Here is an 11,990-nt window from a genome sequence, read left to right as displayed (position 1 = left end):
AACGTGAAAAAATTAGATAGGCAAAATGTAATTATATTAGGTGGTAGAATAGGCCAAACACTACCAAAAACAAACATAAACTGAACAAGATAAATGCAAATTGAAATACTAAGAAAAACATAAAACAAAAGAAGTCAAGTTTTTCGTAGAACAAAAGTTGCTCAAAATGACCTCCTGAACACGGGAAAAATAAACATTTTCGAAAAAAAAAAATTGGGCTGTAGAGGGTTAACTCAAAAATGACGAACTCCCCGTCACAGTGTCCTGCTGATCGAACTCGAGCTGTCAGAGTCCCTGCGAAATATGTTGGCTGAAATATCGAGCGGTCAGTCAAAAAACAGCTAAAAATCGCATGACAAAAAAACTTTTGTTGGAAAGAGATAGCACATCTGATGTAAACAAACCCGCATACTTTGAATGTGTTGGTAAATTTCTGACTAGGAAGCTTTCCTAAGAAAGGCCTCATGTATGGAAAAAAAGTGTTGCTGATTTTTAAAACCATTTTTTTGTGATTTCAATTTAAAAAAAATAATTTTTGGTTATTTTTTAATATGAACATAAAATTCCGTCTTTTCAGAAAATTCCAGAAAGGGCAAAAAAGCTTGGACCAAAATATTTTTCAACGAGCCTAAACATGCCAGATAAGATTATCAATGTAGAAAAAATTCATTTCAGATAGTTTTCAGTTGATTAGTCTTCTATTTTCATTAAAATTTGGTAGTTTTCGGAAAAAAGTGCCACCCGATGTTTCGATCCAATTTTCAAAAAAAAAATTACGATGGCCTTAGAATGTTAAAAAAATGTATTCAAAAAAAATGTTTCAAAAGATAAAACAAACTGTTTTACTTCATTTTTTTTTGTGCTTCAGTGAAATGTTGATAAAGCTGCACCGTTTTAAAGTTAGAGCAATTTTCCGGATTTTTTTAAAAGAATAAACGCAGTTTTTCATTTTTTAATGAATAGTGCCCATGTTTGCCTATAAATTTCCTTACGATCCAAAATTTTATCATCAAGAATAACTTTTTGAAAGGGCTTAAACCCTTATTTTGTAATTTTTAAAATGTTGTGCTAGTTTTGAAATTTAAAAAAATATTGAAATGAGCAGAAAATTTTACAAAATTTACATTTTTTAACATTAAAAATTGAACCTTTAGTTCTAAAAACGAGGGGTAATTGGGAAACACTGAGAAAATCTCATTTATCCTGTTTTTAACTTGCATGGCTACATCTCAGCAACAAAAGGCCATATCAGCAAAATTTAGAAAAGCAAAAATGGAGCTGAGAAAATGCTTTTTGAAAATATATAATTTTTTTTTTTTTTTCAGAGAGAGGCAAACATGGGCACTTTTCTAAATAAAAAACTGCGCACTTAAAAAAAGTTACCGGCTATAACTTGAAAACGGTGCACTTAATATATTTATTTGACAATAATTTACATTATTTACAATATTTCACATTACAAAAATAAGCTCTTTTTAGATTTTTTTGAAAAATCAATATTTTTACAACAAAAATATATTATTTTAGGAAAGATTTTTCGCAATTTTGCAAATTTTCCGAAATGATGGCATTTTATGCCCCCTAAAACATATCAAAAAGTTTTTCGAAATCATAGTTAGCTACTTTGCCGATGATAAAGATCAAAAATTTCTTTAAAAGTTACAGATTTTTGAATTTTCACATGCCATTTTTATATGGGCAACTGCCAAATTTGTATTGAAAATGATATAGTCAAAATTGTGATACAAAATGGCTTCTTTGGGCAAACAGAAGGCACCCAAAAAGTTTCAGCAGGTTAAAAAATACACATATTAAATTAAAATGTTGATAATGTTGAATGCATTTTGTGATAATTTTTACTTGAAAGTTCCAAAATCAGGCTTGAAATTATCTCCCTCGACCTCGGCCAAAACTTAATTAAAATTTGAAAAATTAATATTAATAAATTTGTGAAAATATTTTGCAAACCAAAAGAAATCTCTTCAGTTGGAACAAGTTATTTAAAAAAAAACTTTAAAATAACACGTTAATTAATTAAAAAAAACTGTATCGTCGCTGTCGTGCTAACCAGTTGCACGTCATTTTGGGCCAAATTTAGTTAAGAATACCATTTTGTGCAGCTCTCAATGCCTTACTTTTTGACCTTCACAGATCCCCGAAATTCGATTTCAATCCTGAGATATTCAATAAAAACTAAAAAAAAACTCCGTGGATTGTTGTCACTTTTCATATCAAAGTGTGCTATCTTGACACACCCTGAACGTTGATGTAAGTGCGACAATTGGCCAAAGGGATTTCAGGTCAGAACGCGTTTGACCCAAGCACGAGCTCGACAACTGTAAACATTTGTAATTATAATTTGGGACTCCAGCAACCAAATTTCAGGACAATGGACAGAATGGTCAACCAAACAAAACGTGTTTGTTATGGTTTACATTGTGTGCGCTAGGTCAAACATTGAAATGCGTTTATCTTGGAACGTCAAAAAGAGACGTGTGACAAGTTAGCACTACAGCGTCGATATGCTGATTTCTTAAAATTCTAATATTATTGAGTTTTATTCCAAAATACGATGAAAGTATGACAAATTCTTTAAGAAGCTAAACCAACGTAATTTTCCTCTTTTTGATTTTGATAATAAACATATAAATCTAATACAAAGTTATAATCTAATTGTAATGTACTAAAATTTGCTTTTGTTTTCCTTCACAGCACCCTCCTGGAGCTGGGCGCCTCTCCCAACTACCGGGACACGAAGGGCCTGACGCCGGTCTACCTGTCGGTGACGCGCAAAACCGAGCCCAAGATCTGCGAGGCGCTGCTGCACGACCACGCCACGCTCGGCATCCAAGACAGCCAGGGCTGGCAGGAGGTGCACCAGGTAAGGGGTTTGACAACTTAGTAGTGGTTAGTGGTGTCAAGGATTGCTGCGAGCAGTTTTTTAGAATGTTTTTTTTTTTGTAGAAGTTTGAAGGGTGTTTGTCAATTTTTAGTTGGGGACCATCCATAAACCACGTGGACACTTTTTTGGGAATCTTTTACCCCCCCCCCCTTCGTGGACAATTGTCCATACAAAAAAAAATCTTTTTTGTATGGATCGTGGACAATCGCCATACCCCCGCCTAAAGTGTCCACGTGGTTTATGGATGGTCCCTTGGTTTCTTATTTTGGGAGAAGTATTAATCGAGTAGTAACTATTGTAGTTTGCTCTAGTCTTTCTTTCTTCTCCTTTAGGAAAAAAGAGATTTTCAGTTAACTGTTGGCAGCTCGCGAGATTTCCGGTGAAACCAAAATCTGAACGATGTTTTTTCTTCTCAAATGTAATAAATGATCTAATGATTCTCTTTTTTCTCTTCTCTTTTTCTCTTTTTCTCTTTTGTACTATCCTCAAACAAAAAAAAACCTTCCAAATTCCAAATATTTTTTAACCTATATTCCTTCACTATATACTCATTACACACAAAACTAAACCTGAACAAAACCTGACCTAAATTGTAACCATTCGCCCGAAAAAAAAAACAATGCAAAACACAAACAATTTCACACACAAACACTCCAATACCCCACCCCACCTTCGGAACAACAACAACAACCAACAACATTTTTGTAGGCTTGTCGGAACGGGTTAGTGCATCACCTAGAGCACTTGCTGTTCTACGGTGCGGATATGGATGGGCAGAACGCTTCCGGCAATACGCCGCTGCATGTTTGCGCTGTTAACAATCAGGAGGCTTGCGCTAGAATGCTTCTCTTTCGCGGTGCCAACCGGGGCGCACTAAACTATGCCAATCAGACACCGTACCAGGTAGTATTCCTTTCCTTCATTCTTATTTATTTATTTATTTATTTTCATGTTATTAGTTTTAAATCACCAACCACCAACCTCTTTATTTACGAATGAAAAATGTTTTATTTCTCACTTTTTCTTCCCCCTTATCCAAAGTTTCACACATTTTCCAGTTCATTTGTCGTGAAAACAATGCAATTGTTAGGTTGCCTCAGCAAATTTTGCGCTCCCATTCACTTGCAACGAATGTGTCACACTTTTTTGCAAACTTTTTGCCATCTTCTTGGGGTAAAATTACCCACATATTTTCTGTTTAGTTTAATATGAGCAATATGAACAAAAACAAGCAATTTTGTCTCACTTGACCGACTATTTCCGGACGACTTGAGTAGGGTCTATAGAAACTAGAATTTAACATTATAACTAAAAAGAATAAACGCATGAGAAACCGTCTAAAGTTTCGAATTAAAATTAAATACACCAGAAAATTTCGTAGACTTTAACAAACTTACTTAAGAGACCATAATATTCAATTTCTTTAGTTAGTTTAATCTATACTGAAAATATGGACTTCAGAAGGGGATCTTACAATGACTATGACTTAGTTCAATTAACAACATTTAACAACTAAAGTGGAGTCGAGACTAACTTAGGGGAGAATTGTTGACCAAACTAAACAAAAATTCCTAAATCTTCCAGAAATATCCCTGAAATCATTAATTTAGGACAATTCACAACCATGAAATTCGCGATTAAAAGCTCAAAAATTCCGACAGATGGCGCAAAGCATCGAAGAATGACGATTCAAATTTTCGGTGTTCGGTTACATAGGAATGCAAACTTAAAATTGAATTTACAGCTTTTATAACAACTTTTGAGAAAAAATTCAAGTAGTACGAGTGTAAACTTTTTACCCTCTATAAATTAACGCAATAACAAAAAATTTGAAAAAAAAAATAATTTTGAAAAAATAATATTGTTTAAAATGACAGAGCATCAAAAGTTAACAAAGAATCAGCTCGAATTTTTGCTCAAAAGTTGTTTTGAACGCTGGAATTTAACAAAACAGAATTCGCATACATAACCTCAAAGGCCAAAAATTTCAGCCGACATTCTTCGCTCTGTTCTGCTACTCAACACTAGGTGTCGCATGTCGTTTAGCTTAAGAATGCCAATTGGAATTACGAGTTGGGGAGGGACACATAATTTGAATTAGACCCCAAAATAATGTCTACGTGGTTTGTGGATGGCCCATTTCCATTTTCGTGTACAACAGGTCAAAATGTGTTTAATAAATTTTGAGATTAAAATCAATAAACTTAAAAAAATCATACGTAAAAGAAATTTATAATACATAATTAATATTTATCGACTTAAAAAAACATGCAGCCTTTCTCACAATAATATTGTTTTTTAACCTAAAATTATCAAAGTAACACATGGCAGTATTGCCAGGTGTGCAAACGTTATTAGAAAGTTCAGTTATCTAACCAATTATTTGAAAAGGTAGACCTGAAAATCATTTTAAATTGACAATATTTGGCCAGAGAAAGTTTAAAAAATATAAAATGAATTATTAATTGATGTGTTTTTATTTATTTTCGTTTGAAACAAGTTGATATTTCTTAAAACCAAACCAATCAAAAAAACAGAATATAATTTGTATTGGTTTTTAATACCTTTTCACTCATTTTAACATTAAATTTTTTTTGGCAGAAAAAAAAATCACCCTGCAATTGTAAAAGTCAAATAATTGTTTGTAACCAATTTTATTTAAAGTTTTTGGTCCCCCCTCTCCTTCAAAGTTGGCCTGAAAAATCAGGGGGCATTTTTTTTTTTCAGAGATCTTCAATATTTCAATGAAAATTTAAGTGCAGTCAGTTAAAATCAATTTAAAACGCATTACCCTGCGTTTAGAATCATTTTTAGCATGTTTGGGTTGATTTAATAACCTTTTGATTTTTTTTTTTTTTAATTTCGATGTTTATTATCGCAAAAAGTTTTTTTTTCGCTAAAATTTTTGTTTACGTCAAATTTTACATTTTTTGAAAACTAATGATTGCAAAACAACTGAACTGGTGTAAAATGCAAAAGGTTGAAAGAACAAAAAGTTGAAAATGGACAAAAAGGTCGAAAAATGGCAAATGTTTCATTTTTATACCTTTTGTGAGTTTTCCATTTTTTTTATTTTTTTTTCCATCGTCAATTATTCCTAAAATAGCTTTACGAAAAAAAAGTCTGGCCTCAAAAATATTTCGAAAGCGAATCTTTCCTTCAAACAAATATATCCTTTTCTTTGTAAAATATTTGAAGGAGTTTTTCCTGTCTTACAAATATTAAAAAGCAGGCATTTTTTTTTCTTTGATTCTTGCTGATAATTTGTAAAAAATAAAAAAAATGTTGTTGTGGTATATATTTTGAATTGATAATTTTTTTTGTCAATTTAATGTGTTTTTGTTAATGCAATGGTTAAAAAATACTTAAAACATGACTAAAATTATAATCCTGCCAAAAATATTTAGGAGTTTGATGAATATATTTTTTTTACTTGAAAAAATTTGTAATAACTTTTTATATATCTACGTTATTCAAACAAAATTCACTTACAATTCCAAGAACAATGCACTGTTTAAATGATTTTCATTCTATTGAAAATTTTAATCGTTTTTTTAGAATTGAAAAGTGTACAAAGCGAATAAATACTGTGAAAAAAATATTTAACGCAATCATACTCTATTAAACCTCGTAAGGATTAAGGGAAGGGAGAAAACAGAAAACTAAATTGAAAAAATATCAACAAAATTTTTGATAAATTCCCAAAATTATTGTGAAATGTTAAAAGTAAGATTTTGGGTATTTCTATCAATTGAGTACAAAATATTATCAATATTATCAAATGATTTATGCAATTTTATTACTTTTTTCTATCAATTAATATAGAAAATAGTAAATTGCATAATCTCAGGCAATTTTGATTTGAATATTTTACTTTCGAGTTCGGGATTTTTTCTTCAATTAGTCATTTAATGTATTTGTTTAATAAACTAATGCGCAGCATGTAAAAAATGCCTGTGTTCCACCTTGTGTGCGCAATCAATCATTATCATTAAATGATTTTAAATATACTTTAATTTCAAGTTAAAAATGCTTTTTTGATAGTTTTCAATCACAAAAATGATCTCCGAATTTCTTTAAAATAATAAAAAAATATCTGTAACGGCCTGAATCAAAATATGTAATGGCCTAACTTCTTTTCATTTAAATAACTCAAAATATGGATGTTGAATTTTAATTATTTGATTTGCAATTTGTTTTGCTTATTTTTGAAAATCGAATGGATCATTTTATTTATCACAATCCGGGGTGAATTGGGACTACAGTTTGAATAGGGACAGCAAGTTTGAGAGCACTTAAAAGCGTGAAATTTGGAAATCGATGCACTATTTTTGTTAATCTGTGTCTGTTCTATCCAAAACCAATGTGCGGTAACAATGCTAAAACAGCTGTCCCGATCTACCCCCGATGACGTCACAATCCAAAATTCGATTATCTGAAGGTTTATATGGGACTTCGGAAAATCGAATCATGACCAAAAAAGATTTTTTTTTCGAATTTTTTATTGCTTTTTCTTTTGACATTAAATTCAGCGATCCCATTTTAGTCAAATTTTAGTATTTGATTGCACTTTAAGGGAGCTTTCTTTTATTACGTAACGCAAAAAATCCAATTTTAGACCCACTCATTTTTACCACTTTTCTGGTGTAATGTTACTTTTTCAGTCTGAATTGATGTAAAATTACAACATAAAAGGTGTAATATTAAACCATCCAAATTTACACATTTTTTTTAATAAAATTTTCGCGTTACGAAATAAAACAACGCTCCCTGTAACATTTTACTTAAAACCAAATCAACAAAAGATTCATAATAATAATTTTTGACTGAAAAATATGTGTACATAATGTAGCGTTGATGTTTTTTTGAAGGAGTTTTGTTTTAGTTTGTTATTTTTCTTATTTGTTGTATTTTATCTAAATTTGATGGGAAATATGTGTAGATTCACAATGATAAATTCAATGTTGATGGTTTTAAGTTACACCATTTTTTATCATAACTTTGTTAGACATTATTCAAGCAAATTTAACCATTGTAAATAAAACGAATTTGAAGGCAAATTTTAATGTATGTTTATCAATGATTTACATAGCTGTGAGAAATGAGTAAATACAGTTTGTACAAATACTTGAACATTTTTCTCTTAAAAAAATCTCCCCGAAAATAATAAACCGTGTAAAAATTAAAATGTGTGTGCCGTTTTTACTGTTTGTATTATATATTTTTCTTAACTTTCCCTACCAATTTCTACCTCGACACAAACTTAAACTGCGTCGCGGAAAGAACCCAAGTAACCATCCTGCACTAAAAGAAATCATTAATAGGCTGTAAACCAGCATTCCACAGCTAATCTGCATTAAAACAGCTAGCCTTAGAGCAAATCAGCTCTAAAACAACTGCTCTAGCAAATGCTGAAATGCAGCTCATTTAATGCTGCTACCAGCAACACTGCCTAATATTTTCCCATTAAACTGGCAACACAGTTGAGATGTGAAAGAGAAAGAATGATGAAAACCAAAACAATATATCTCTGGCTCGCTCATCCCTCACGAAAATCAACCAGCTGAGGAAAAACGGAACGGCTGTCGGTCGCAGCTGAGATTATCCAATTCCGATATTTTGCACGATTATTTTATGTTCAATGAGGTGAAATTGCGGCGAGAATTGCGGTGTTACCAAGGTGTAGCACAATAGAAAGGGAACCATCACTTCTGCTGGACAGATTTCTTAGACTAAGAGGATGGATGTTGGCATTTTTGGGGGCCAGTTTGGTATCAAATGCAAACGGCAATTGCTTGGGATTCCACCGTAAGAACCACAATTTTTTTTTTAATTGCTTTCAAATGTTTCTCCGTTGAGAGTTGGTCATGCTGTTCCGGGGTTGCAAACACACCGTTGATGAATCTGTCCAAGTCCGTCGTTTGGCTTCCTTTTTATGATTAATTAGTCTCGAGAAAAAGTTAGCACATTCCAGTACGAAATGCAACTTACATATACAACTAAAACTGCGCCCGAATCCCACCGCCTATTTAGGCATGACGGCAAGCGTGCATGATTCGATCAACGAAAAACATCAACAACCCATGCCTGGCATCAAGTCTCCAACACCAAGCTTTTCATCAAATAAATTGTTCCCCCCTCTCAGCCAATTTCCTCCCATCAAGCTGTGTCGGTAAAGAAGTAAACAAACCGAAAATAGAACTGGGGTAGGAGGACGAGAGAGAAAGAGATGACAACATTTTTGCATCTCATATTTTTTTGACGTTTTGCAGGGCCGGATCAAGAACAGTAGGGGCCTAGCTCTAAACCAGAAATATAAAGTCCAAACTCAGCTGCAAATCAGCTGTAAAAGCGCTTTTCCAGCAATTTCCAAAACAATTCAGCTGTTATTAATTGCAGGTAAAGCGCTGTTAGTGCTGAACAATTACTACTTTTATTGCTGATTGGTTACTTGGGAAGTCATTAACGCGCGAGCGGCGCGACACTGCTCTCATCACTCCATTGACAGTTATGAGCTTGTTCGCGTTCGCCAGAGCGCTCTTTTACGTCCAAACGAGTGTGTGCGTGTGTGTACAGTTTTTAGTCGCTGATAATTTGTCTTGGCTCATTTTCACATTGTGACCTGTCTTCGCATCCACCTTCGCCTCATTTTTGTCCCACCTGTCCCACCTCCTCTTCTCATTTTCACCCGTCATTGACAAAGTACACACCACTAATTGACCGCGTTGTCGGGTTCTTCTTTTCTTTCTCTTCTTCTTGGATGGCCAATTTTGTACGCGCACAACAGGTCGCCGTAATTGCCGGCAATTTGGAACTAGCCGAGATGATCCAGAACTACAAGAGCGAAGATATCGGTAAGTAGTAGGCTCTGACCGTGGGCCTTAACCCCTTCCGCGGGTTCAGTCATAGCTGTCAACCAGGAAACTGTCAAAGTAGGCGCGAAAAATGAGCTGCTGAGAAAATTGTTTTTCCTTCCTTCGATTTTCTTTTTGGTATTTATAATTGTGATGTTTTCTCACACCACAAAAGTAAACACACCAACACATTCACATGTGTGTAATCGCAGTAGTCTGTTTTGGAATGAATAATACTTTTTTGTCTTCTTGTTTAAATTTAATTCTCTCTCACTCATGTTTTTTTTCTTTGTGTGTTTCATTCCAAATTTTCAAACTCTTTTTTGTTTCGAATAGCAAATAATTTTTCGCTCTCGTTTTTCTCGCTGTTTAATTTCAATCTCATCATCTTCCTGCTCGCATCATCATAATCTTTAGGCAACAAAAAAAAAGAATATGTTTGTATTATCATCATCTTGGTTATGTTTTAGCAATTTCTCCATAAACATCGTCACAGAAACGCAACTCGATTTCTCAAATTTGCCGTAAACTTTTTCTGACGTTTACGGCAAACGTCAAAAATCGGGTATGTTTGTTTTTAAACTTTTCATGCATTTGCAATCAATTTTAGCGTTTTAATTTTTTTTGTTTTTTTTATTGCGCCAGAAACTAGATGTGCCGTTAATTATTGCTCGTTTCTCTCTCTCTCTCTCTAAAAATATGTTGTTTTGTTCAATCTGTCATGCAAATGTCACTCTTAAACACATTTCAATCACATCATCAGCACAAACAAAAAAAGTATGAAAAAAAACAAGATTAGGGTATTTTAACCATTAGTGGACCCCCTAGTAGAGCCGAAGCACATTTTTCACAAATTTTCAATATTTTAAGCACTTTTTCATACCCCTTTGTACAAAACAATGAAATCTGAAGTCTTTTGAACAATTTTGATTATTTGTTTCATCATTTATTTGTTTTTGAGCAGAAAAATAGCCATTTGAAAAAAGTTTTTGCCTTGTTATGGACCCCCTTTTCCTATAGTGGACCCGGGTCCATAATCCGATTGTGGACCCGGGTCCACTATAGGCAAACTGTTATTTTTATACCAAATTTAACCGATATTTGATGTTTTGATGCATGGTGTAGGTCTAATGATAGATATGATGAATAAAGGATGGATTTTGCTCACTTTTCATTATAAAAAATATGTTTTGTTAACAAATTTGGCTTTAAACAACAAAAAACCTAACAGACATTTAAAAACATTTATTTCCGAAAAAGATCAGAGAAAACGTTTCAAAATCCACTATAAACATAAAAATAATTAAAAAAAGTAATCTTGATGCAAAATTTTTCCATATTAATTACATAAATGGTTGACCGAAACTAAATAATAGATTTGTTTACAGTTGCTGATAAAATCACGCATGTTTATTTAAAAAAAGTGTTGTTATTGATTTATTATTATAAAATATCATTTCGAACTGCATTTATGATGCTTCAGTTAAGTACAATCAACTATAGTTTTGATTAATTATAAATTTTTACGGCTTCAGCATTTTTGGTACTTTTAACATGAAAACAGCTATATTTATACTCATAATTGAAAAATATGCGTTTAAGTTGATTACAACAAGCATTCTTTGTATGTTTAAGAGAAACTTTTGCTTAAATACACAGTTTTCTTTTTTGTAAGTTAAATTAACAGGGGTCCACTTTTGGCAAAGTTTGGATTTTCGTTGTCCTATATTGGACCCCTAATTTTTGCTCGAAAATGAGCAGTTCTTCGTTTTATTTTAGTAAAGTTACTTAAACTTACATTATTTCGACTTGCTGAAGTTAAATAATAAGTCAAAAATGATTGGATGATTAATTCAATCATAAAATATAAATGCAGTTTTGTTGTGAAAATGCTAGTGGCCATGGCTGATTTCAGATGTCGAACTAAAAACACTTATTTTGGTGAAAAGGACAATTCAATGTCAGTCAACATTGTTTTAAATGATGCTGAACATGCCAATTAAAAGATTTGTAGACAACAACACGCTTGGAATTGTGATTTTATTGAATTTTTCATCAAAAACCCTTCAGAGGGTCCACTATAGGAAAGGGGTCCACTAATGGATAACGTACCCTAAATGTTATGATTCTTGACGTTCTTTGAACCAGAGCTGAAAATGTCAGGGGTCCTGACGCGAAAATCAGCGACGCATACACGATTTTTTCAGATCCATTCATTGAACCGCAAAACCGTG

The 11,990-nt window shown here is 32.7% G+C and overlaps 1 protein-coding gene across 14 annotated transcripts in view; it reads left to right on the top strand.

The window, feature by feature from the left end:
* Positions 1-11,990, top strand: part of LOC6042198 (SH3 and multiple ankyrin repeat domains protein 1) — a 254,779-nt gene that overhangs the window by 206,510 nt on the left and 36,279 nt on the right. For all 14 annotated transcript variants that reach the window (XM_038255171.1, XM_038255169.1, XM_038255170.1 and 11 more), the window contains 3 exons: positions 2,713-2,881; positions 3,611-3,805; positions 9,690-9,756. In XM_038255171.1, coding sequence (XP_038111099.1) covers positions 2,713-2,881; positions 3,611-3,805; positions 9,690-9,756 — 431 coding nt within the window. The remainder of the gene's footprint in view (positions 1-2,712; positions 2,882-3,610; positions 3,806-9,689; positions 9,757-11,990) is intronic.

Source organism: Culex quinquefasciatus, chromosome 2 (assembly GCF_015732765.1).
Source record: "Culex quinquefasciatus strain JHB chromosome 2, VPISU_Cqui_1.0_pri_paternal, whole genome shotgun sequence".
Classification (NCBI taxonomy): Eukaryota; Metazoa; Arthropoda; class Insecta; order Diptera; family Culicidae; genus Culex; species Culex quinquefasciatus.
Note: the sequence above shows the minus strand (reverse complement) of the source record. Positions and strands in the feature narration are given on the sequence as shown.